Source organism: Mesoplodon bidens (assembly GCF_964165515.1).
Source record: "Mesoplodon bidens genome assembly, chromosome: 15".
Taxonomy (NCBI): Eukaryota; Metazoa; Chordata; class Mammalia; order Artiodactyla; family Ziphiidae; genus Mesoplodon; species Mesoplodon bidens.
Window position 1 is genome coordinate 63,849,189 of NC_138171.1, and position 25,839 is coordinate 63,875,027.

Sequence of the window (25,839 nt, forward strand, 5' to 3'; positions counted from 1 at the left end):
CACTGGCAGGTGTGTGTGTTGTCAGATTCAAACTATCAGTGCTTCCCATTCTGTGACCCCAAACCACCAAACAGATTAATACTAAGACATTGTAGCTTGACACTGAGGTTTGTGGTTTTTCCTTTAGGGTGTAGGGGGAACATGAGGACAGATACTGTGCAGATAGTGTGTTTGTATCTGGTTCAGGCAGACTTCCTGCACTATTTGTTTATTCTTAAAATTACTGTAGAAAGTTCAGTTAACCTGAAATCAAATCTGCTCTTGATAGTGCTGTTGATTAATATAATCTTGGAATGTAATGGAAAGTCTTAAAATTGTGGTTGAAAATATGGATTGCTTATTTTTTCCCTTTTCCCAACTCTGAGGACTTATATTATTCCCATAATAAACAACATATTAAATCCTTTCAAAAGTATTGTGAGTATTAAGTGGGGAAAAAAGCAAAAGGAATAGGAAAAATAAGACACGGGAAAATTGTGTTTAATCTTGGAGCAAGGAAGTCCTTTACAAACAGAAGACTAATTTCCTTAATATATAAAGAGTTCTTACAAATCAATAAGAAAATAGAAAATGATCAGAGGATATCAACAGCCATTAACGTAAAAGGAAATAGAAAATATTTTAAAATGTGGATAGGTGCTCCATCTTGCTTATAATAAGAAAAATATAAATGAAAACTACAGTAAAATTTTTACCTGACTGATAAGCTAAGATCCAAAAGTTTTATAACATTACCATCTTGGCAAGAGTGTGGGGTGATGCACACTCTCATAATATTGATGGTGGGAATGTAAACTGATTAAGTTTCTGGAGGGTGAGTTGGCTGTGTTGACCACAGTTTAAATTGGACATAACCTTGGACCTGATGATTCCACTTCTCGATGTGTACTCAAATGTATACTTGTGCATAAATGAAATGACACGTGTATAGGAATATTCCTTAGGGTCCTGTTTTTTATTTTGAAATACTTTTTACTTTTCAGAGATGTTATAAAAATAGTACTCAGTCTTCCCTTCCCCTTTCCTTAATTTCCCCTAATATTACTATCTTTCGTGGCCATGGTATAATTATTGAAAACTGTAATAACAGTGACACAGTAGTACTAGGTAATATGCCGGTCTTACCTGACTTTAGCTGGGTTTCCCATCCATGTCCTTTGCTGGCCCAGGATCCTCCATCCTGTACTTGTGTCTCTTCAGTTTGTGTTTGTCTTTCAGCACCTTGACACTTTTGTGTATATATATTTGGGTTTGTCTGGTGTTTTCTTATGATTAGATCAAGATGTGGTTTTGGCGAGAACACAACAGAAAACAGGCTGTGCCCTCTCACCCCACCAGGATGTGCACCAGGAGTTGCAGGATGTGGACACATCTCATTCCTGATGATGGTGACTGCAGTCGCTTAGTTAAAGGTTATCTGCCACTTACTTCACCGTAAAGTACTGTTTCTCTCTTTGAAACCAAGAGAGGGGATTCTTTGAGATTCTGCAGATGTTCTGTTTCTGGTGAACGTCCAGTCAACAATCTGTACCTGTCACAGCTATTACTGTGCTTGCCTGATGGTGATTGTCTATTTCCATCATTCCTTATACATTTACTAATTGTAATTCTACTACAAGGAAGAGGTCCTTTCTCCTCCATTTATGTATTATTTATGTAGGTGTGGACTTATATTTATTTTGTTCACCAGCTGACAGTCCCCCACTGTCATTATGTTGTTGCTCAGGTTGTCCTAGATTTTGCCACCAGGAGCGCCTTCCGCTCAGAGCCTGTGCCCTCTCGGCACGTCCCATCATCTGTGAGTCCTTCACTTTCTAGCACCACAGGTATTCTGGGCTCATCTGGTGTGTTCTCCAGTGGCCTCGATTCCTTTTATTGGAGAATGGTATTTACAAACCAAAGATCTGGGTGCCAGGGAGGGTGACCACACAACCCAGTTTGCCCAGGATGAAGGCGTTTCCTGGGATGTGGGACTTTGGAGTGGCAGGTCCGAGACGGGTGCTCTCCCTGGTGCCAGGTGTGCCCGGACAGAGCCAGGAAGTATGCATGTGTGTGCACTGTCACACACGTGTATGCACCTCGGTGTTTATTTCTACACTGACACTGATGCCTCCATTTGCAGCACAGCACAGTTCACCCTGGCCTCCCCCTGCCCTTTCCTGACTCCTTTCTCCTGACTTGAGTCACAGTGTACTCACTTGCTTGATCTTAGTATATACACAGAGCAGTTTGAGAATTGCTACTGCTTCTGCTACAGTAATAGTATGCTGTCCTTTTTGAGCCCAGCTTTACAATATACAGTTGACCTTTGAACAATACAGTCTGAACTGTGAGGGTCCACTTATTCGTGGATTTTTTTCTCTAGGTAGGTACTGCAGTACTACACAATTTGCAGTTGGTTGGAATCCACAGATGTGGATATGCTTGTGTTGGAGGGCCAACTGCAGAGTTATACCTGGATTTTCAACTTCACGGGGGGTGGGGCAGAGGGTTCTGTGCCCCAACACCCCCGTTGTTCAAGGGTCACCTGTGCAAAGGTGACCCTTTTTTTTTCCCCAAGTGCTCTTTTCTAAAGTCACTTAGGTTCTTTCAGGGCAGTTATGTTATTCATAATATAGTTGTGCACATTTGTTACTGTTTGTATTTAGTTTTATGTTCTCCACACACCCTGGTTGCTCTTAACTATTTACTTTTTGGGTATGTGAAACATTACCATGGTTCTAAGAGTCAGAGGGAAAAGAGATACTCAGAAATGCACGTTCCCCTCAGCTCTGCTACGCCATTCCCAGCCTTCTTTCTCCATTCTTTTCCCACACATCTGTTATGGGTCGAATCATGTGTCCCCCAAAAGATGCCGAAATTCTAACCCCCAGGACCTGTGAATGCGATCTTATTTGGAAATAGGGTCTTTGCAGAAGATCAAGTTAAGATGAGGTCGTTAGGGTGGGCCCTAATCCAATATGACTGTGTCCTTATAAAAAGGGGAAATCTGGACGCAGGGGCAGACACGAGCAGAGGGGAGACGATGTGAAGACACAGGGAGAAGGTGGTCACTTCTAAGCCAAAGAATGCCTGAGGCTCCCAAAGCTGGGAGAGAGGAATAGAACAGATTCTCCTTCACAGCCTCAGAAGGAACCAGCCCTGCCAACACTTTGATTTTACACTTCTATCCTCCAAAACTGTGAGATGATAAGTTTCTGTTGTTTAAGCTGCCCAGCCTGTGGTGCTTTGCCACAGCAGTCCCAGGAACTTAACAGCCCTTGTAACCAATTTCTCATGGCTTAAATTGTGTGCCCCCAAAAGATACGTTCAAACCCTCACCTGTGAATGCGACCTTATTTGGAAGTAGGGTCTTTGCAGGTATAATAAGATGAGGTCATATTGGATTAGAGTGAGCCCCAAATCCGGTATAACTGATGACCTTAAGAAGAGGGAAATTTGGGCACAGAGGAGACACACATGGGGAACAGAGGACCATGTGATGACAGGGGCAGAGACTGGAGTGAAGCAGCCCCAAGCCCAGGGCTGCTGGCAACACCAGGAGCCGGGAGAGAGGCGTGGACAGACTGTCCCTCAGAGCCTTCAGAAGGAATCAGCCCTGCCAACACCTCGGTTTTCCACTTCTGGCCTCCAGAACCGTGAGAGATTAAGTTTCTGTGTTGTAAACCACCTTGTCCGTGGTACTTTGTTACGGCAGCCTTAGCAAATGAATACACAATCTCATTAGTTTCTCATTTATCCTTCCTGTTTCTTTTGCACAAAATAGTGGAAACATGGATATTTTCCTGTATCTCCTTTCTTCCATGAAGGGTAAGCATGCAATCAATAGATAACTCTTTATCACTTTGGAGCATTATTTTTAACAGCACAAGACTGGAAACAGTTTAAACATCCATCAGTTGAGCACTAGTTAAATACTTATCCATTACAGTGGAATATTATTTGTTCACTAAAAAGAATAAGCAGCTTTATATGTACTAAAACAGAGTGATCTCTAAGATGTGGTTTTTATTTATTTATTTATTTATTTATTTATTTGGTCGTGCCGGGTCTTAGTTGTGGCATGCAGCTTCTTTTTTAGTTGCGGTATGACGGATATAGTTCCCTGACCAGGGATCGAACCCAGGCCCCCTGCATTGGGAGTGTGGAGTCTTAACCACTGGACTGCCAGGGAAGTCCCTAAGATGTGTTGTTGATTAAAATATTTATACACAGAAGACTGGAAATAAAAAAGTGTGCCAGCCATAATCCAGTAAACCCTCCCCCCCATATGAGAGCAAGTTTAGAACAGTTAGTTCAAGGAGTCTGAAAATGAGAGGAGCCCTTAGCCTCTGAATTGTTCTATTTTGTGTGATTTCTGGTTTCCTTTGGGGCAGGGATGGTTTACAGCTAACCATGAGGAAGCGCAACCTGTTCTTCCCTGATGGGACTGAAAGGCAGATGGCGAGGAAAGGACCATGAGCAGAAGGGCAGGACAGGAAGTGGGGATAGGGGTCAGTTCAACAAATGTATGCAAGTGGAGCGGGTCAGGAGTCCTTCTTCCAGGGCATGGGGCGTCAGCAGGCCTGCTGGACTGGGGAGGAAGGAGGTGAGGTTCCGGAGGTTTGGGGTGTTGCTTAGTGGAGGGCCTGGAAGACCAGCCTGAAGCATTTGGAATTGATGAGGTTGCGTTCAGGAATAAGTCCTCAGAAATCAGAAACAACAAGATGGAATTGGTGTCAGAAGAATAACATGTTGAAATTTAAGGGATGGGTTGCAGGGAACAGTGCTGCAGGCAGGAAGACCTGCTCAAAGGCCTTGGACCGGGAGAGCTGGGGGAGGTCTGGGGGGACAAGGATAAGTGCTTCGTGCATATCACCGTTGGAAGAAGCCTCAGTATGATCCCCTCCTCCCCACTGTGTCCTTTCCTGAGGCCACGTGATAGGGAGTGGTTGCCGATGAGACATGGTAAGAGGAGTATTAGATGTAAGAATTTCTAAAATGCTTTCAGCATCTTCGGGCTTATGTGGAGGCATGGTCAGGAACACCACCAATCCGTGCTTACCGAGCTTTCTGCCCCTCTTCTTCTGGGGGACCTCCCCCATCACTCTGAGTTCTGGTGGCCCAAACACTTTCACGTCCAGAATAGTGTTCAATGGAGAACTAGAATCCAGAATCCGTCCTGAGGCCCAACCCGGGTCTTGCATCCCTCAAACATCTCTCCTTTATCCCAGTCTCACTGATTTCATTCTGAAGTTCTACCGTACTTTAGAGCAGAGGGTTCCCAGCTTTTGTGGGGAACCTGTTTATGTCTCTAAATGTGGCCAGGAGCGCTGTCCCTGGGAGGGGAGGCAGCGTGGGGTTGCCCACAGTCCACTGGCATCGCTCGCCCTGCATCAGGGCACCAGCTGGGATCACAGGGACCCCAGCACCCCTGCCTGGCCTGGTGCAGACTGTTTGTTAAACCCTCTAACCAAATACCATTTAATTCCAGAAGAAATACCCCAGTTGTGGGTTTTTTGTTTTTGTTTTTGTTTTTAAAGCTGTATGGATAAGGTGAACAATACAGTTAGGCCAGAGAATTAAATATCAATATTTAGATTGTTTGGAAATTGAATATTTTCTGAAATGGGGTAGTTTTAAAGGTATTCTGCATAGAGGTAAAGGCTAACATCGTGTTATTTATAAATCCAAGAATAAGCTTAAAGAAAAGGCAGATTTTTATACCTTGTAGGAATGTGGAAGTCAATATGTTGATTTTTAAACCTACAAGTTATTTCTGGACATTCTAAATCATTCCTTTCTGACTGTCACACGTATGTAGTTACATAACAGGCAGCTGCAGTTTGTTATGGCCTAGACTTTCACATGGAGTGTCTTGCATGTCTGACCTGTATCCTTGAAAAGGTCGGGCCTTAAGTACCTACTGAACAATGCCAGTCCCCGGCAAGTGTCTTCAGGGGCTGCTGGTGAGGACTGGCTCCATCCTGCCCGTTAGAGTGGAGGTATCTGCACGTGTTTCTTTTTTTTTTTTTAATATTTATTTAAATTTATTTGGTTGCGCCGGGTTTTAGTTGTGGTAGGCAACTCCTTAGTTGTAGCATGTGAACTCTTAGTTGCAGCATGCATGTGGGATCTAGTTCCCGGAGCAGGGATCAAACCCTGGGCCCCCTGCATTGGGAGCGCAGAGTCTTAACCACTGCGCCACCAGGGACGTCCCTCTGCATGTGTTTCTGTAGCGTCTGTCAACCATACCAGGCTGGGGCCAGCAGTGTCAAATGGAAGGGTTTTCCTTCTTCCCTTGCAGTGGTTTCTTGGTCCACTGTGCTGAGCAGGAAGTTACAGAAAAGCAACTCAAGAGACATTGTGAATCCCCTTCCTGATTGCAAAGTAGAGGGGATCATTCCCTGGTTTGCAGTTTTTAAATACACTAATTAAAAAAACTCTTTGACAGTTTTGGACAAAAAAGGAAAGGAAAAGAATCAGTGAAGATTCTTTAGAAGATGATGAGACTGTTTGAGAACATCAACATTTTAAAATTTGGCTCCCTCTTAGGGGTATTTTTTCTCCCTTTTTCCATGTTAGTTACACCGTAAGAAGACTGGCCAGCCTGTCGTTATTTCCGGCTCCGGGAGGGGCTGTGAGCACTGAGGCATGTGTGGGTTTGATGGGTTTGTGCACGATCTCACTGGGGGACGTAAGTGCTAAGTGATGTCAAAAGTCCCCTGCTCGTTCCCGCGATTCTGCCCCAAGTTCTCATATGTTCTTGGTATTTGCCACGTGTGAGGATATGTTACCAGAACTACGTGCCAAAATACCAGCTAACTGCACAGCATTTGTCACTTCTGATTTCTCCTGGGTTTCACTGGGTCTTTCCAGCAACAGCCTACCTTAAAGAATTCCACGTTAGCATCTGCCAGACGTGAACAAATTAGGATTTTCTGTTTCTGAAGTCTTATTAACTCTCATTCTTTCTCACGTTTGTCTTTTCAGGAAAACCAGTTCTGTGTCCTTGGAGGCCCCCAGCCCAGTCCTGGAGTCTCAGGCAAAGCCTGGCTTCAAGCTCCCACGTTGGACAGCCGTTCAGCTCCCATGCTGCTGAGGACCGGAAGGAGGAGCCCCTGCACTCCATCATCAGCAGCTCGGAGACCGTGCAGGGTACTGTGTGTAGCTGCGTTTGGGTCCAGGAAGTCTTTGTTGGCTCGTTGCTGGCTCATGAGGGGAAGATTTTGAGGCAGAAGCAATGATTGATAGAGCCACCCACTCGCTTCAGACGATGGAAGGTCTTGGTTGGAGGGAGGGTTCCCCAAAACAATGCCTCCTGCGTTTCCGGCTTCTCAGGAACTTCTGACTTCCATCCTGGCGTATCTTGCCCCCTCTGGTGGTCACCCGTGAGTTCGCACGGGGCCCCTTTAAAGTGGTGATTCACGGCACATCTGCTAATAATCATGGAAGCAGGACGTAAACTCAGTGTTGGCCCCGCCGGTGAAGGACTGCACTCCGGGTTGTCCTTCATTCCTGGCAAGTGTGAAAGGCAATCTCCAGAGCCAGTCCTGCAGTGGGTCCATTTCTGGCTTTCAAATGAGACGACAACAGAATATTTGATGTTTGGGTTAAGAGGAGAAGTGAGGTTTTCTTGTTATTTTGCTCTCTAAATGATCAATTTGGAAACCACTGTATTCAGGAATAGAATCCAGGGTCTGGTTGTTAGAGCCAGCTCGCCTCACGACTGGGTAGAGTGCCAGCCTCGACAGCCCCTGGAGGTAGCCCGACCTGAGGCCTGCGGGCTGCGGGGAGGGAGGCAGGTGAGGGCTTGTGCCCTTATGCCCCTTTCTGCGGGGAGAGAGAACCACTGGTTTGTTCCGCTCCCAAGACCCCCTGCCTGAGCCCCAGACACTTGGTTTCTTTCTTTCTTTTTTGTTCGCTGTTTTGAAACATGTTTAAAACTCCTTACCTTAAAGATTTTTTTGAATGTTTTACGTAGCATATTCTTCCACGAAAAAAGACATTAAACTTTATTGGTTGTGTCTGCGATTCATTACTAGGTTCTGTTTCCAAACATGAGTTCCAGGCTGAGACAAAGAAGCTTCTGGACATCGTTGCCCGTTCCTTGTACTCAGAAAAAGAGGTGCGGTACCTGCTAATCACTCCCAGCGCTCGCAAGGTTTCTTTTGGCGAGACTGTTTCTATGCTATTCTGGGGAGGTGCCAGCTAGTACATTAGCTGTGAAAATGCATTAAATTTGGACAGGTCCTCATCTTGGCTACCAGTGAGAGTATTTTTACCAAAATCTGTTGGGTTTTATGGATAACTATATGCAGGTGATTCTTTGAGCCAGATTGAACCTGGGAATTAATGAATTTTGCTGATAATTTAGAAGTCCCTCAGGTGTTGCCGTGGGGTCCTGCTGAGGTCCATCTCTGTGGTGTTGTCGATGTGCGCAGAGGCCCTGGGTTCACGCCCCTCGTCACTTGGCATCGCCACCTGTGGTCTGTGGGGGTGTCGGGGCTGGAGGAGGAAGACCCCGGCCCAGTGTGGAGCAGAGCAGACCTTTTGGAGGAGATGAAGCTCGAAATGATGAAGCCCAAGGGTGACAGCCATGGTGAACCATCGTTTCCATGCTCATTTTTGCTAAAATGCAAAGAATTTGAGAAGGGTAAAGCACAATTTTCCAAAATGAAAGGACTTTCCAGGGAGTATTTCCAGGTCTCGTCCTGTTAAATTCTATATTCAGATGTCCCCGTGACATCCGGCTTCTGTTCTCTTGGGGTCAGGTCACACCTCCTTCCCTCTCCCCATGTGCTGCGTCTGACTGTAAGTGGAAGGTCTGCCGCAGGTAAAGGGCTTTACAAACACGGGTTGGTAGTTGGGTCTGTGGCCCTTTTTTCTCCTGAACATGGTAGGTCTGGTTTGTGATGAGATTAAATGAAGTCAGTGAGTCCTTTGTGGAGTAGAAAAAATATGTTTTGAGGATATTTTGACATCCTGGGCAAGAGTTGAGAAAGAAGTTGTCTCACAGGGTCCTGTTTAGAATTAACAGATTGACACCTAACTCCAGGTTTGATGTTGAGGAAGGAGCAGTAGAGTCAGAGTCGACATAAAGTTGGGTCACGGCAGTGTGATCTAACTTCAAGCGTTCTGTGAGCTGCCCTGGAGAAACTGCCTTTGAGGAGAGCAGGACGTCTTTCTGGTTAAACAGTTCTGTAGCATTTCTCTCTCAGCCTGTACCAGTTGCTGCAGATGCTGCTATAACCAAATAGGTCCTGCAGCGTTGGCATCTTCTTTCCATTTCCATAGGTGTTCATACGGGAGCTGATCTCCAATGCTAGCGACGCCTTGGAAAAGCTGCGTCATAAGCTGGTGTCTGAAGGCCAGACGCTACCGGAAATGGAGATTCACTTGCAGACTGATGCCGAGAAAGGCACCATCACGATCCAGGTACTTCATCCAAGTGTCCCGACGCGGGGCACGCCACCTTGCCTCCCATGCTGGCGACCGCCAGGGCCTCTCCACCCACTGGGATGGGGGACGGGCTGGGCTGCCTTTTCGTCATGGCTCTAGGCTCCTGGTGACCTGCTGACCACCTTTACTATTAATTTACTATAAAAACACTCATTCAATATTTAGAAAATTTAGAAATTTAGAAAATACAGATAAGCAGAAGAGGAGACGTTTTATTTATTTATTGTTAAATTTTATTGAAGTATAGTTGATTTACAATGTTAATTGCTGCTGTACAATGAAGTGACTGTTATACATATATATTCTTTTTCATATTCTTTTCCATTTTGGTTTATCACAGGATATTAAATATATTTCCTGTGCTATATGGCAGGACCTTGTTGTTTATCCATCCTGTGTATAATAGTTTTCATCTGCTAATCCCAAACTCCCACTCCATCCCTCCCCACAACCTGCCCCGCAACCACAGGTCTGTTCCCTATGTCCGTGATTCTGTTTCTGTTTCATAGATAGGTTCATTTGTGTTGTATTTTACATGCCACATGTAAGTGATATCATATAGTATTTGTCTTTCTCTTTCTGATTTAACTTCACTTAGTATGATAATCTCTAGGTCCATCCATGTTGCTACAGATGGCTTTATTTCATTATTTTTTTATGGCCGAGTAATATTCCATTGTATACTCTCTCTCTCTCTCTCTATATATATATATATCCACCACATCTTTATCCATTCACCTGTCGACGGACATTTAGGTTGTCTCCATGTCTTGGCTATTGTAAATAGTGCTGCTGTGAACATAGGGGCGCATGTGTCTTTTCGAATTATAGTTTTGTCCGGGTATGTGCCTGGGAGTGGGTTTGATGGATCACATGGCAACTCTAGTTTTCTGAGGGACCTCCATACTCTTTTTCATAGTGGCTGCACCAGTTTACATTCCCACCAACAGTGTAAGAGGGTTCCCTTTTCGAAGAGGAGAAAATTTAAAATCACCGCATCATTCAAAAATAAATACTGTTGACATTTTAGTATGTGTCTATTTAGGGTTTTGACCTATGCATTAGTCTACATATCTAAACAGATTTTTAAAAAATTTTTTGGCCATGCCACAAGGCTTGTGGGATCTTAGTTCCCTGACCAGGGATCAAACCCGCGCCCTTGGCAGTGAGAGCACGGAGTCCTAACCACTGGACTGCCAGGGAATCCCTAAACAGATTTTTAATTTATTTTTTTTTTTTGCGGTACGCGGGCCTCTCACTGTTGTGGCCTCTCCCGTTGCGGAGCACAGGCTCCGGACGCACAGGCTCAGCGGCCATGGCTCACGGGCCCAGCCGCTCCGCGGCATGTGGAATCTTCCCGGACCGGGGCACGAACCCGTGTCCCCTGCATCGGCAGGCGGACTCTCAACCACTGCGCCACCAGGGAAGCCCCTAAACAGATTTTTAAATGATATATTATTTTTTAATATACAGGTGACCCTGAATAACACTGGGGAGGCGGGGACAGACTCTCCCCACAGTCAGAAATCCACATATAACTTCTAGTCTGTCCTCTGTATACCCGGTTTCTCCACATTTGCAGGTCTCCCTGTGCAGTTCCTCTGTACCCACTGTTCCACATCCACGGATTCAACCGACTGTGGGTCGTGTGGTACTGTAGGTAGTACTTGCTATTGGAAAAATATCTGTAAATAGGTGGACCCGAACAGTTCAAATCTGTGTTATTCAAGAGTCAGCTGTAACTCTTCACATTTTTAAAAAATTTATTTATTTTATTTATTTATTTTTGGCTGTGTTGGATCTTTGTCGCTGCACACAGGCTTTTTCTAGTTGAGGCGAGTAGGGGCTACTCTTCGATGCGGTGCGCGGGCTTCTCATTGCGGTGGCTTCTCTCATTGCGGAGCACGGGCTCTAGGAAGGCATGCTTCAGTAGTTGTGGCACACAGGCTTAGTTGCTCTGTGGCATGTGGGATCTTCCCGGACCAGGGCCCGAACCCGTGTCCCCTGTATTAGCAGGTGGATTCTCAACCACTGCGCCACCAGGGAAGCCCCACACTTTTAACTATACTTATACTCTTGTGATGCATATTTCCCCATGTTATTGAATATTATGTGGTACTATATTTTTTATTTTATTTTAATTTATTAATTAATTTATTTATTTTTTGCGGTACACAGGCCTCTCACTGTTGTGGCCTCTCCCGTTGCGGAGCACAGGCTCCGGACGCGCAGGCTCAGCGGCCATGACTCACGGGCCCAGCCGCTCCGTGGCATGTGGGATCTTCCCGGACCAGGGCACGAACCCGTTTCGCCTGTATCGGCAGGCGGACTCTCAACCAGTGCGCCACCAGGGAAGCCTTGTGGTACTATATTTTAATCACAGCCCAGTATTTGGATTAACAGTCTTACTTTAGACGCAGCAATAGTTTTGGCGGCTGTTGTAACCTTTGAGCAGTTTAAAGTCAAAGAGTTAGAAAGGCAGAAGTGGGGTTCATCAGGCAGTGGGCCTGAGGACCACCACATTCCCGAGACAGCTGCTCTAGGACCTGCTGGCTGGGCGTATGGGGCGGCAGGGGGCTTGTGGGCGCATCCTACGGGGTGGAGGGCCTGCCTCCGTGGACTCTGCCTCTTCCCAGCAGGCCTGGTTTCGCTTCTCAGAATTGCTGCTGGTGTCTGGTGATCTCTTGTTCACTCCTTTGCTCTGCTCTGTGCATGTGTGTGCCTTGCTTGCTGCTGCTGTTGTTTTGAGAAGCTTTATTGAGATATGATTTTTACATATAATCGAGTTCCCTAAGTTCAAGTGTACAGTGTGTTTGGACCAACATATACGGTCATGGGACCACCCACACCACTGATGTCATCACCCCAGTATTCCCTGCCCTTCTCAGCCCTTGTCAACCACTGATATGCTTTCTGTCACTATGGTTTTCTGTTTTCTAAAATTTCATGTAAACAGAGTTACACAGGAGGTAGTCTTTTGAGTCTGACTTCTTTCACTTGTCACAGTTGCTTTTGAGATTCTTCTACGCTGTTGCATGTATCAGTAGTTTGTTCTTTTCTGTCACTGAGAAGTGCTCAGCTGTGTGGAGGCATCACAGTTTTACGTATCCATTCACGAGTTGGTGAGCACTTGGGGATGTTAGGAATAAGCCACTGTGAACATTTAAGTCTTCGAGTGGGCATATATTTTCATTTCTCTTGGGTAAATACCTAGGAATAGGATTGCTGGGTTGTAAGCAAAGTGTCTGTTTAACTTTATGAGAAACTGCCAAATGTTCCCACAGCAGGTGTCCCATTCTGCGTAACTCCTGGCAGCATTTGGGATGCCAGTGGCTGCACATCCTTGTCAACACTTGTCACTGTCAGTCTTTTTAATTTTAGCCATTCTGGTGCGTGAGCAGTGTATTTCGTTGTGGTTTTGATTTTCATTTCCCTAATGATTAATGGTGTTGAGTATCTTTTCATGTGTTTCCCATTCGTGTATCTTCCTTGTGAAATGTCTTTCAGATTTTTGCTCATTTTTAATCAGGTTGTTTGTCTTTTTATTGCGTTGTAAGAGTTCTTTGTATATTCTAGATACGAGTCCTGTATCAGATGTACTTTTGCAAATATTTTCCCCTAGTCTGTGGCTTGCCTTTTTATTTTCTTAGTAGTGGCTTTTGAAAAGCAGAAGTTTTTAATGAAATCCAGTTTATCACTTTTTCCTTTTATGCTTCATGCTTTTAGTGACCTATCGAAAAAGTCTTCCTATTCCAAAGTGATAAAGATTTTCTCCTATCTTTTCTTCTACAAGTTTTACAGCCTTGGCTCTTACACTTAGATCTGTGATCATTTTGTGTTTATGTAAGGGAAGGGCTAAGAGTTGTTTTTCGCCTGTGGCTGTCCCATTGTTTCTGCACCATTTGTTTTTCCTTTCCCCAGTGATTTGTCTTGGAACCTTTGTCAAAAATAACGTGACAATGTCTGTGCAGCTCTTCCTGGACTCTGTTTTGTCCCTTTAATCTATGTGTCTATCCTCTAGTGAGGTTTTCTCCAGTGAGGCCTGGCTGACGTGGCTGGAATTCGCCTTTTCTGGTGACAGTGTTCTTACTTTGCTGGGCCCACCTGGCAAGTGTAACTGATGTGCTCGTGCTGGGTGTCCCCACACGTCCATCCTGGCTCCCTGGTGCATTCGCTTGGGTGCTTAGCTTGTCTCTCTCCTCAGGACACTGGCATCGGGATGACACAGGAGGAGCTGGTGTCCAACCTGGGAACCATTGCCAGGTCGGGGTCGAAGGTAAGCCACCCGCTGCCCTTTCCTCAGGTGCTGCAGCTGTTCCCCCTCTCAGGTTCGAGGGTCTCCCCTCAAAGGGCAGTTCTGACCAGAGAGGGTAGGTCCCAGATGCTCTGGACACCAGCTTCAGAGGAATGTCCTCAGGCACGAGCTTGTTGGCATTGGGGACCCTTTATCACAGGATTTCACTGTGTCGGCAGGTCTCCGGGGCAGGGCTGCCCCCCTCTGACCAGTCTTGCCCCACAGGCCTTTCTGGATGCGCTCCAGAGCCAGGCGGGGGCCAGCAGCAAGATCATCGGCCAGTTTGGAGTGGGTTTCTACTCGGCCTTCATGGTGGCTGACAGAGTCGAGGTCTATTCTCGCTCGGTGGACGCAGGCAGCCCCGGGTACCAGTGGCTTTCAGACGGGTAAGTGAGCAGGTCCCACGTCACACACGGAGTGTCCCCAGGCCTTGGGGCCATCGAGGCAAGTGTCGCCTGCCATGCAGAGTGGGACTCAGCTGGAGCTTGCAGCCTGGTCTGGGAAGCTAGGCTCCTTGGAAAGCGCCAGCGCGCTGTTCTGGGCTTTTCATGGGAGGCCTGAGCCCCACACTCGGGAAGCCGTTACTCTTTTGCCGGGTGGGTCCCCGCTCTGTGCTCCGGGACGGGTGCCTTTGTTCTGAGGGCGTGTCCCTGACTCCTTGTCAGGGTCAGGGTTTGGCTCCCTGGCTGCCCCACCTCCCGCCGTCTCCACCGTGTCCTGGGCCTGCGATGTCCAGGAACACCTTGACTGTTCGTGGAGGATGGCACCCACCATAGCCAAGGTTAAGTGTGTATCTCACAGGCCGCCAAACTTCATTTCTGAATCCTGCTTTCCCGCAGGAAAAGTGAAAGTGGGGCCCACAGTCACCAGGGCCGAGGAATCGACAAGGTGCCCCTCGTGTGCTTCTACTCTTGGGAGGAGGCACCTGGCCAGGGGTCCGGAGCGCTTGGAGTTAGCACAGGACGGGGGTCTCTTCCCAGAGTCTGGCGCTCACCTGGCTGCTTCAGGGGAATGTGAGACTGAGAGGTTGTGTTCAGGAGCGGGGAGCCCCGCGCCCCAACCCCAGCGGCCACTGTCCCTGGCGGAGGTGTGATGGCCTGGGGGACACTCCAGCTTCCTTTCTATGCAAGTCCTGCCTGCCACGTGGGACTTGTCAGCACTGACAGGTGGAACTCGCCTTCCTTCTCCCGCGTGTCTTAGCTCTGGGGTGTTTGAAATCGCCGAAGCCTCAGGAGTTAGAACCGGGACCAAAATCATCATCCACCTCAGGGCAGACAGCAGAGAGTTCACCAGCGAGGCTCGGGTTCGAGGTGAGCAGGAGCCTGGGCCTCTGGGGACGTGTGCGTGGGTCAGTGCGGTACCTCCTGCCACTGCGTTTTAGGACATTTTGGGGCGGGGGTCGCAGGCGCAGGGCTGGCCGTGGGTTGGGGCAGGGTCAGGTTTGCCCTCCTTTCGAGCAGCACTGTCTCCACTGCGCTTGCTGGTGGCGCAGGGTCCTGTGCTCGTCCTGCCTGTGCTGTAAGATGTTGCCAGCCCGCCCACCCAGCCTGAGTCCAGGCTTCCGGATAACCAGAGCGGGTGCAGTTGCGAGGCGCTCCTCTCTGTCCAGGTCTCACTGGATGCTACTGAAGGTGCCCAGCGCTCTTCAAGGGGTCACGTTAGCCCGTGAAACCCTGTTTATGCCGCCAAGAAGGCATCGTGTCTCATGGTGGCCTGGGCCTCGAGATCTGGTTTGGGAGTGAGTTCTGCTCCCTGTGTGCGGGGAGGGCAGGGCCGAGGCCTCCCAGAGCTGTGTGACCCCTGCAGCACCTTCCAGAGCTTTCAACTACAGAAGCTTCCTGTGTTCATTGCTTTTTTCTGTCTCTTCCAGATGTGGTGACAAAGTACAGCAAATTTGTCAGCTTCCCCTTGTACCTGAACGGAAGGCGCCTTAATACCCTGCAGGTGAGGCCTGGTTGCCTGCAGGCTCAGGTGGCTGTGGAGATGAGCTGCTCCACGTCAGGCTGGCGGGGCAGAGGTGGGACTGGGCGTTGCTGTCAGAGCCCCAGGACTGGGTGTTCTGGGGGAGGCGAGATCTGTGGGTGCAGGCAGGTCCATGTGCACCAGGGGGTCACCCTTCACAGCACACGCTTCGTGCTCCTGAGTGTATTCAGTCATGCTGTCATCACCGTGGTCGGTTCCAGAACATTTCACCCCCAGAAAGAGACCCCATGCCCATCAGCAGTCACTCCCACTCCCCGCCCCTGGCCCCTGGCAACCAGTCCACTGGATTGGCTTATTCTGGGCGTTTCCTAAAAATGGAGTCGACCACTGTGTGGCCTTTTGTGTCCAGCTTCTTACTGTGTTCAGGGCTTTTACGCTGGTTGTGGGGTGTATCAGGGCTCTGTTCCTTTTCACGGCTCAGTAACTGTCCGGCGCGTGGCTCAACCGTGTTTCTCGAGCTGCTCACCTGTTGGTGGCTAGCGTCATGACGTCATGCAGGCTCGTCCAGACCCTGCCTCCTGCTTTGCTCTTCCTGACACTGTGCTGGGGACAGGGTGCTTGTTCCCAGAGCCTTTTGTGTGTCTCTCTGACCAGCACTGGAGAGGGTGGGGCTGGAGACAGAGGGCCCGGGAGGCCGACCCTCAGTCATGCTGAGGGCTCCTTTGCCAGCACCCGGGCCCCGCGAGCTCCACCAGGTCAGCTCCACGCGTTGTTGGGAGGATGCATCTGAAACATAACGTCCCTGTTCATTCCATTTCCAGGCCATCTGGATGATGGACCCCAAGGATGTGGGCGAGGGTCAGCACGAGGAATTCTACCGCTACATCGCTCAGGCCCATGACAAGCCCCGCTACACCCTGCACTACAAGACGGACGCACCTCTCAACATCCGCAGCCTCTTCTACGTGCCGGAAACGGTGAGCCGGGCGCAGACCTGCCATGCGGGCTGCCAGGGACTTGTCCGCTGCTCCCTGGGTTTACACACCAGCAGCACTTCCCCTGAATGGTGACAGCTCAGCACAGACATCACAAAAATTGCCTTAGCAGCATCAGGACGAAAGAAAATCCTATGCGTCTGAGCGGATGAACAGAAGTTGAAGTGAGGGGTGCTGAACAGAGAGATGTTTGGCCCGGCAGGCCTGGGCTTTGTGGACGGGTGCAGGTGTCCTGTCTCCATGCAGTGTGCTCTCCCTACTTCTGCATGGCTTAGGGCAGCACCATGAAGGCCCCACCAAATCCTGCAGCTGGGAAACCTGCTTGGGTTGAACCCTGCTTTCCTGGCTTTAACTGACTAGAGCCCCACGCCTGTTACCCATCTTGGAAAGAGCTGTTCTACCCTCCCGCTGAGTGTGCTCTGCAGACCAGCAGCCCCAGCCTCCCCTGGGCCCATGAGGAGTGCAGAGGCTTGGGCCCAGGACCCCCCAAGTCAGTTCCCACCTTAACAAGATCCCAACGTGGTGTGTGTGCCAACGGCAGCTTGGGAGGCGCTGGTTTAGAGCAGGGTTGGCAGACAGCAGCCACTTTGGGCTTTGCAGCCTTGTACTACCAAGGACTCTGCCCTTGTGGCGGAGGCTCACGGGCCACACTGAGATGGGCACGTGTGGCTGGGTTCCGAAAACTGTAGACATGGGAATTTGGATTACATGTATTTTTCACGTATCATGAAATGTAATTTTTTGCCTTTTTCCTCAACCATTTAAAAATGGAAAAGCCATCCTAAGCTATACAAACAGGTGATTTGGCCTGTGTGCTCTAGATTGCTGACCCCTGACCCCTAGCAGGCTTGGCTCTGTTCGCAGGGACATGTAAGTCATTGTTTTTATGGGGAGGGCGGCAGCTGCCCAGAGAGGGCCCCCTACCCCACCCGGAGCCATGGTGGGAGCGGCCTCCCCGGGCCCCTCTGGGCTTTTGAACAGACAGACACAGGCAGGACACCGCACATCTGCCTCAGATCTCCCAGCCCAGGCAGCCTTAGGAAGGGGTTCCCCGTGGCCTTGCAGGCTCTGCCTCCTGGCAGGGCTGCCGCGGATTTCTGCTCTTGCCACCTGACGCTGCCCTTTCCTTGCCTCCAGAAACCAACCATGTTTGACGTGAGCCGGGAGTTGGGCTCCAGTGTCTCGCTGTACAGCCGCAAGGTCCTCATCCAGACCAAGGCCACCAACATCCTGCCCACGTGGCTGCGCTTCATTCGAGGTTCGGTGCCAGTGTGTGTGCCCAGCTGTGTGGGCTGAGGCCCAGGAGCAGCTGCCTGCTCCAGATGCCAACACCATCAGAAAGGGCTCATCTTTGATGAGTGCCGGGTCAGGGCGAGTCACCACAGCTGCTGGCTGGTGAGCCGAGTCCTCACAGTGTGGCACCTCCCAGGGAGCTTCCTGTCTCCAAACACTAGTCTTGGTTGATTTATCCATGATATACTATGATTTTGAACAGAAAACCCAGGAGGTAGTTTTGAAAGAGGGTCCAGTTGATGCTGAAATCGTAGAAACTGTCCCAGCAAAGGCTCACCGGCCTTGCTTGCTTTCCTATCGACCCCATGGTTGTGACCTGGGCTCTGCCTGAATTCTAGGAAGACAAGGGACTTGGGAGGAGGAGCCCCCGAGCGTCCTCCCTTCTTACCCGCACTCGGCCTGTGTCTCACAGGTGTGGTGGACAGCGAGGACATCCCCCTGAACCTCAGCCGGGAGCTCCTCCAGGAGAGCGCGCTGGTCAGGTGAGCAGCTGCAGGACACAGTGGGCACCTCACCGGGTTCGCCTTTGCCACGGAAGGCCCAGGCGGGCTTGAAGCTGCTGAGAGCAGAGGGTGGAGCTGAAGGTGCCCAAGGGAGCTATGGGCCTGGAGAATATGAACAGGTCACGCGTGCTTTGCCCCATGTTTTACTTCACACTTTTGTAAGAGGGGTTTGGAGACTGACACGGAGGAGAATTGCTGCCAGTTCCAGGAGATGTTCCCTCCCTTGGCCAATCCCTGTCACTCATTCCCGGGGCAGCTGCGGCAGGGGAAGTTTCATGCAGGGCTGTCTCTGGGTGGACGAGGCAAAGGACGGCCCCAGAGCCAGGAGAACGTCTGACCTCGGTCCAGGAAGGTCACTAATGGTGTGAAGGAGACAAGGGCTGGACACTGAACTCTCTTCTGGAGACATCGCTCTTGGAATCCTCGTGAGCTGGGGTGGCCGAATTTCTCCTCCCCCATCCTGATCATGGCAGCAGCTGCTATTTACTGAGCATTTATTCTCACCCAGACTGTACCAAGCCCTTCCTGTGCAGCCTGTGTCATCCTTGCAGGTGGGAGCCACTAGGTCTCCATGTCATAGTTGTGGAAACTGAGTTACAGGGAGGTCACACCCGCCAGTGAGTGAACCTGTATTTGAACCCACGTTTTCTGATCTCAGGCATGTGCTCTGGCCCTAGCAGCTGGGACTGGGCTGACCCAGACGCTGGCAGGATGCAAGGCTGAAGGCGGGGGTGTGTCCGGCCACTTGGTCACTGCTGGTGGTTTTCTAGGGCTAGGTTGTCAGTCTGAGCACTCATCTTGACCAGCAGAGTCAGACTTAAATGAAATTTTTTAAAGAAACTGAAAGAAAAAGTAGAAACTTGATGCAAAGTATGTTTTTCCCCTGAACCTGGGAGAGTAAGTTGTCCACTCTATGCCCATCGTCCCCAGGTATCTCAGGGTGTGTTTCCAGAGAACAAGGACGGTCTCCTCCCAGCCAGCACAGCCGTCAGTTGGAGTTGACGTGGTGCAGCTGCCACGTCTCATCCTCAGACCAATCCACGTTGCACACTTGTGCCCGTCACGTCCTCTAGAGTAGGAGGGTCCAGTCCAGAGTCACACAAGCCTTTAGTTGTCATGTTTCTCCAGTCTCCTGGAGGTTGGCCGAATTCCACAGTCTCCCCGACTTTCACGACCTGGATGCTTCTGAAGATTTCAGGCCAGTGATTCTACAGAATGGCCCTCTGCTCGGATTGTGATGCTCCTTCATGCTTAGGCGCGGGAGTAGCACAAAGTGATGCATCCTGTCAGGTGGTGCACGACTTAAGAGTTGTCCCCTTACTGGTGATGTTCATGTTGACACTTGATTAAGGGGGTGTCTGCCAGCCTGCTCACGTGAAGTTACTCTTTTTCCTTCTGTGATTAGTAATGATGTTATGTAAAGGGATGGTATTTGGCAGCTATGTGTTCATTTCTTACAATATGCATGTGCTTTTCTTCATATCTGAATAACTGATTTGCATGACTTGATTTCCTGTTTTATTCAAGGGCTATAATCTGTTACTGTCATTGTTTATTTTGATGCCCAAACTGTCCCTGATTTAGCAGGAACCTACTCAGGCTGACTCCTTTGCCCTTTGACCTATTCCCATTGTGCTTTGAGCACTTCTGTATTGAGTTCACCCAATACCAACCAGCACTGCCGTGGTCTTGGCCTTTGCTTCCCTTGACAGTGAGGAATCTGCCTCTGATTATCCCTAATGTGTTTACCTCTGACCAGTCCCCTCCATGTTACCAGTCTGCCATCGCTGCTGCCCCCCCTGCCCCACCAGCTCCCTGCTCCTTCACCTGCTTGGGCCCTGATGCCAATGCCACACGGTGGGCTAAGGGGGTGTCTGCCAGCCGTTCTGCCAGCTGCTCGCTGTCCCCAGTCTGGATGTCCTCTTCTGGGGTCCTTGGGCTCTGACATTCCACACCAGGCTCCTCCAACCCTCACCCTGCATGGACACCCTCTTCGTTTCATCCTAGCTGCTGTGGCTGCCCCACCATAGATGCGGGTGCTGCCCTTTGGCTGAAGGACTGAGTTATTCAGGATGGGAGTGGAAGAGGATAAGTTTAAATGAACGTTAAACATTATTGTTCCCCTACCCTGGATTATTAAGGAAACAAATGGTAATTTCACCTTTTTTAAAGGAAAGGCAGGATATTAAGGAAATACAAAGAAATACTCCCTAATACCACTAATAGTGTTGCTCACGATTCTATGCCATTATGTAGTGCTCTGGTAAACACCCTGATACAGAAGATCCCAATTTTACAAAACTGTAGTGCACATATCGTATATCCAGTATAAACCCAAGTTAAAGTGTATGCATTGTTTATACAGCATTGATCCTAATTATGAAAAATATAATGCACAGCAAGTAGTATGTATAGTCTTTGCGTACTTATATACTATATGTACCCTGTAATTTATCCATATTGGGATTTTTCTGCTTTTTCTTTCAACCTAGGCACTTTCTCATGTTATTAAGGATCATATCATTAGAGGATGTTGATCTTTAATGGCCGTGTAGCTTTCCATCATTCATTTCAACCTGTTCTCTGCAGTTGAACACTGAGCTTGTTCATAATTGTTTTCTTTTTTTCTTTTCTGTAATTAAACTTGCTTCAGAGCTTATTTATTTATTTTTGGCTGTGCGTGGGCTTTCTCTAGTTGTGGTGACTGGGGACTACTCTTAGTTGCGGTGCGCGGGCTTCTCGTTGCGGTGGCTTCTCTTGTTGCAGAGCCCAGGCTCTGGGCATGTGGGCTTCAGTAGTTGCGGCATTGTGGGCTCAGTAGTTGTGGCATGTGGGCTCAGTAGTCGTGGCTTGCGGGCTCTAGAGCACAGGCTCAGTAGTTGTGGCGCACGGGCTTAGTTGCTCTACGGCACGTGGGATCTTCCCGGACCAGGGCTCGGACCCGTGTCCCCTGCATTGGCAGGCGGATTCTTAACCACTGCACCACCAGCAAAGTCCCATAATTGTTTTCTATTTTATGTGCTACAGTGAAATTCCTGGTCCATAAATCTTGGTGACTCATGAAGGAGTAATCTCAGAACCATAGTTTGTCACTCTCCACAAGGTTGGGCGTGGTGTGTGTGTCAGCTAGCACCCCTGACTCTAGGGGGCGCGTGTCTCCTTAACTGGTGTTGGCCAAGGGTAACTTTCTGGTATGTTGTCTTCACTTCTCTAATTATTAGTGGGATTGAACATGTTTTCATATCCTTCTGGCTGTTTGTATTTCATGAAAGTTGCTCTTTTGTGATAAATGCTTTTCTGTTCATAGGAAACTCCAGGGCATTCTACAGCAGAGGCTGATAAAATTCTTCATTGACCAGAGTAAAAAAGATGCTGAGAAATATGCCAAGTTTTTTGAAGATTACGGCTTGTTCATGAGGGAGGGCATTGTGACCACGGCTGAGCAGGAGGTCAAGGTAGGGTCTGGGTTTCTGGGCCTTTCTCTGGGCTGCCTTGGGCTGTGGAGGAAGCTGCTGGAGATCAGAAACCTGAGCTTCCCAGGACATGATGATGGCATAGCCAGGCACCCCAGTCACTGCTCCCAGGGGTCAGGAAGTGCAGCCTTTGGCCTCTGGACTCCCTGGGTGGTCCGAGCAGGCCTGGCGTGCACTTGAGCACATGTCCAGCTCCAGTCCCCTCAGTGGAGGGGAGTGGGCATTTAGTGTCTCTTCCCCCAAGTGCCTGGGGGGCTTGGGGAGGTCACAGAAGTCAGGACAGGAGAGGTGTGCCTGGTTCACGGGGTGGGGAGGGCAGGTGAGGTGTGTGTAGTCAGGGCAGTTCATCATGTGATCCGTAGAAATCCATCAACACTGTACCACTGGGGCCAGGAGTCAGTTAATTGTGCAATTACTTAAAAATTGATGAGATTGTTCCATAAACATTTATTGGCCATTTTTAAGTTGTGATACAGTTCCCGTACAATAAAATTCACTCTCTTAAAGTGAACAGTTCATTTAGTACCTTCACAGGTTGTATGTCCACCACCACCTGGTTCTGGAACATTTCCATCACTCCCAAAAGACACCTGTCCCCATTAGTCACTCCTAGCGCCAGTGTTTCATCTTTTGCTCCAGAAAAGCAGCAGGGAAGGAGGGTGACCAACCGTCTGGGGTCCCAGGGTTTGTTCTGCAGGCCGTGAGGGAGGGTGGGATGGGGGCTAGGCGCTGAGGCTACCAGCCTGCTCCCCCCAGGCCCGGGCCCTCCTAACCCCGGTTGTTGGCACAAGGACTCCAGTGGCTCCAAGTGCTGCCTGCTCAGACTCTCCACTCATTCCTCTCCATGTTTGTAGGTAGCAGGACCCAGGTGGTGCCAGAGGCTTTTCTAAGTGCTTTATTTTTTTTATTTTTTATTTTTTTTTAAAATGTTGAGCCTTCTTTTTAAATTTTTATTTATTTATTTTTGGCTGTGTTGGGTCTTCGTTTCTGTGCGAGGGCTTTCTGCAGTTGTGGCAAGCGGGGTCCACTCTTCATCGCGGTGCGCGGGCCTCTCACTGTCGTGGCCTCTCTTGTTGCAGAGCACAGGCTCCAGACGCGCAGGCTCAGTAGTTGTGGCTCACGGGCCTAGCTGCTCTGTGGCATGTGGGATCTTCCCAGACCAGGGCTCGAACCCGTGTCCCCTGCATTAGCAGGCAGACTCTCAACCGCTGCGCCACCAGGGAAGCCCTCTAAGTGCTTTATAAACACTGACTGACTCAGGGTTTTTTTTTTTTTTTAATAAATAAATAAATAAATAAATTTAATTTTCGGCTGAGTTGGGTCTTCGTTGCTGCACGCGGGCTTTTCTCTAGTTGTGGCAAGCGGGAGCTACTCTTTGTTGTGGTGCACGGGCTTCTCGTTGTGGTGGCTTCTCGTTGCAGGTCACAGGCTCTAGGCACATGGGCTTAAGTAGTTGTGGCACACGGGCTGTAGAGAGCAGGCTCAGTAGTTGTGGCACACGGGCTTAGTTGCTCCGCGGCGCATGGGATCTTCCCAGACCAGGGCTCGAACCCATGTCCCCTGCATTGGCAGGCGGATTCTTAACCACTGCACCACCAGGGAAGCCCCTGACTCAGTTAATGAGGATCTGTAACATGCACAAGAGCATGAGCTTAACCTATAAACCTAGAGCCTGGCTCGCCGGATGGGCTCCCAGATCCCTGGTTTTGCCTGTTCGTCCCCCTTTCATCCCCACCACATCACTCTCTCATCTGGACCTCCCCTCTGGGCACCGTGGGTTGTTGGAGATGAGTCGGTGGCATAGACGAGGCAGTTTACTGTCAGGTCACGTCCAGGCTGGTGTGTCAGGGAGCTGGGCCCCAGCCTGTTGCTGCTTCTGTCCTTACAGGCGACTCCCTCATGGAGTCTAGATGCCATCAGCAGTCACACACACATCTCAGCCGACAGGAGCAGATGGACAAGCCCCTCCTTTCAGGGCCTGGTCTCCGAGTCACACACCCCACTTTGGCTTGTACCCCCTGGGCCAGGACTCATCCCCTGGCTGTGAGGAGGGCTGGGAAGTGTGGACTTCACACCCGTGTCCCCTGCTTGGCGAGAGACAGGGTCTGTGACTCGAGACAGAGGGAGGATGCTGGGTCCAGAGTGGGCTCTGCCACGGACAGGGCCTAGCCACTCCTGGGACCGTTTGTGCAGCTCACCTGGAAAGGCCCTCTCAGCAAGGCCCTGGGCCACCTGTGGTGGAATGTGCTCTCCGAGGTCCCCTGAACTTCTGACATGGGGCCCAATGGACAGCACTGGGGTCCCCCAGAGCTCCCCAGGGCCCAAGCAAGCCCAGGGCGCCATCCCTGGGCCAGGCTCCCAATGGAGCTGCCTTGGCTGCAGGACACGGTCACCAGGCGGGTGTGAGGCCAGCCAGAGCCTTACCTCCCTTAGCTGAAGGCTCCCGAAGTCTGTGCCCCGCTGTCGGGAGGCTTTCAGAGCCAGGACCTGGAATGAGCAGTGACCTGGCCTCTGTCTCTCTACAGGAGGATATCGCAAAGCTGCTGCGGTACGAGTCGTCGGCACTGCCTGCTGGGCAGCTGACCAGCCTCCCAGACTACGCCAGCCGCATGCAGGCCGGCACCCGCAGCATCTACTACCTGTGTGCCCCCAACCGGCACCTGGCGGAGCACTCGCCCTACTATGAGGCCATGAAGTGGAAAAACACCGAGGTGGGTGAGCCGAGGGGCAGGCCTTGGCCCCGACCGGGCCTCCCTGCACTTGTCCTTCCCTGGGGGCCAGGTCAGAGGGCGAGGGGGTCTGAGCACTGAAGGAGGGTCCCCATGCTCACTGGGGAATGGCTGAATGTGCCCACGATTTGGGAGAGCTGAGCAGTGAGAGTCAGCATCCAGGGTCACAGAGGCCGGGCCCAAGCCTGCCTTCTAGTTTGGGTCTTTATAGGAGGTGACACAGGGATTTCTCTATAAATAGCATCACTGCTTCTAAGATAATAGCCAGAGCCTCCCTGAGAGCCAGCCGTCTGTAAACCACTGCATCCGCAAGGCCCAGGAACCCCAGCACCCCCTGCATGGCCCTCAGATGCTGGGCCCAGCCCGCAGCCCCAGCCCCTGCTCCGTGTCCCTCTCCTGTCACTGGCAGAGGGTTCCCTGGGCCTGATGGAAGCCATTTCGGGTCCTCACAGGTTCTCTTCTGCTACGAGCAGTTCGATGAGCTGACCTTGCTCCACCTTCGTGAGTTTGACAAGAAGAAGCTGATGTCTGTGGAAACGGACATCGTTGTTGACCACTACAAGGAGGAGAAGTTTGAGGATGGCTCCCCAGGTCGGCTTGCTTCCCTTCTCTCTGGGCACAGGTGTGGATGGTGGCCTGGGGTGCAGGTGAGGCCAGGCAGGCCCAGGGAGCTGGCACTGTTTGCTACACGGCCTCTTCCGTTCTGCAACAGTGGGCCTATATGGGGTTTTCTTTTCACAGCTTGCCGCCCTAAAATTGATAAAGCTTAAGAGAATCAGACATTTTAAAGCCCTAACAAAATTATGTGGGCCTCAGGCAATCAAAAGTATCCTTTATGGGGTCCAAATTTATCTGCTTAATTTTAGATGAGTGTTTTGGTAGCTTCTGTCATTGTGCCAGTGGCTGGCAGGGTGGTGGGAGCCTGCTGATGGGAGCCTATGGGGAGGGAGTTGTGGAGACGGCCTCTGAGTTCACCCTTCTGCTCTCCTGTAGCTGGCGACCGTCTGTCAGAGAAGGAGACAGAGGACCTGATGGCCTGGATGAGAAACGCGCTAGGGTCCCGTGTCACCAATGTGAAGGTGAGGCCTCCCAAAGTCGGGCCACCACCCAGCTACCATGGCCCTTGGTGACTGCACAGCTGGCCAGCCTGCTGGCTCTGGTTGCTGCCGCTCCTGCATGTGTGCGCTC

At 50.0% G+C, this 25,839-nt stretch overlaps 1 protein-coding gene across 2 annotated transcripts in view; it reads left to right on the forward strand.

Moving 5' to 3' along the window:
- The window catches only part of TRAP1 (TNF receptor associated protein 1), a 53,422-nt gene that overhangs the window by 22,810 nt on the left and 4,773 nt on the right, over positions 1-25,839 (forward strand). Inside the window, exons 2-15 of one of the 2 annotated variants that reach the window (XM_081255277.1) lie at positions 6,973-7,137; positions 8,025-8,107; positions 9,277-9,417; positions 13,646-13,717; positions 13,961-14,121; positions 14,936-15,045; positions 15,606-15,679; positions 16,480-16,635; positions 17,791-17,911; positions 18,359-18,428; positions 21,757-21,904; positions 24,448-24,633; positions 25,104-25,242; positions 25,645-25,730. In XM_081255277.1, the coding sequence (XP_081111403.1) occupies positions 6,973-7,137; positions 8,025-8,107; positions 9,277-9,417; positions 13,646-13,717; positions 13,961-14,121; positions 14,936-15,045; positions 15,606-15,679; positions 16,480-16,635; positions 17,791-17,911; positions 18,359-18,428; positions 21,757-21,904; positions 24,448-24,633; positions 25,104-25,242; positions 25,645-25,730 (1,712 nt within the window). Of the gene's footprint in view, positions 1-6,972; positions 7,138-8,024; positions 8,108-9,276; positions 9,418-13,645; positions 13,718-13,960; positions 14,122-14,935; positions 15,046-15,605; positions 15,680-16,479; positions 16,636-17,790; positions 17,912-18,358; positions 18,429-21,756; positions 21,905-24,447; positions 24,634-25,103; positions 25,274-25,644; positions 25,731-25,839 lie in introns of both variants that reach the window. The other variant, XM_081255276.1, reaches the window with a different exon arrangement.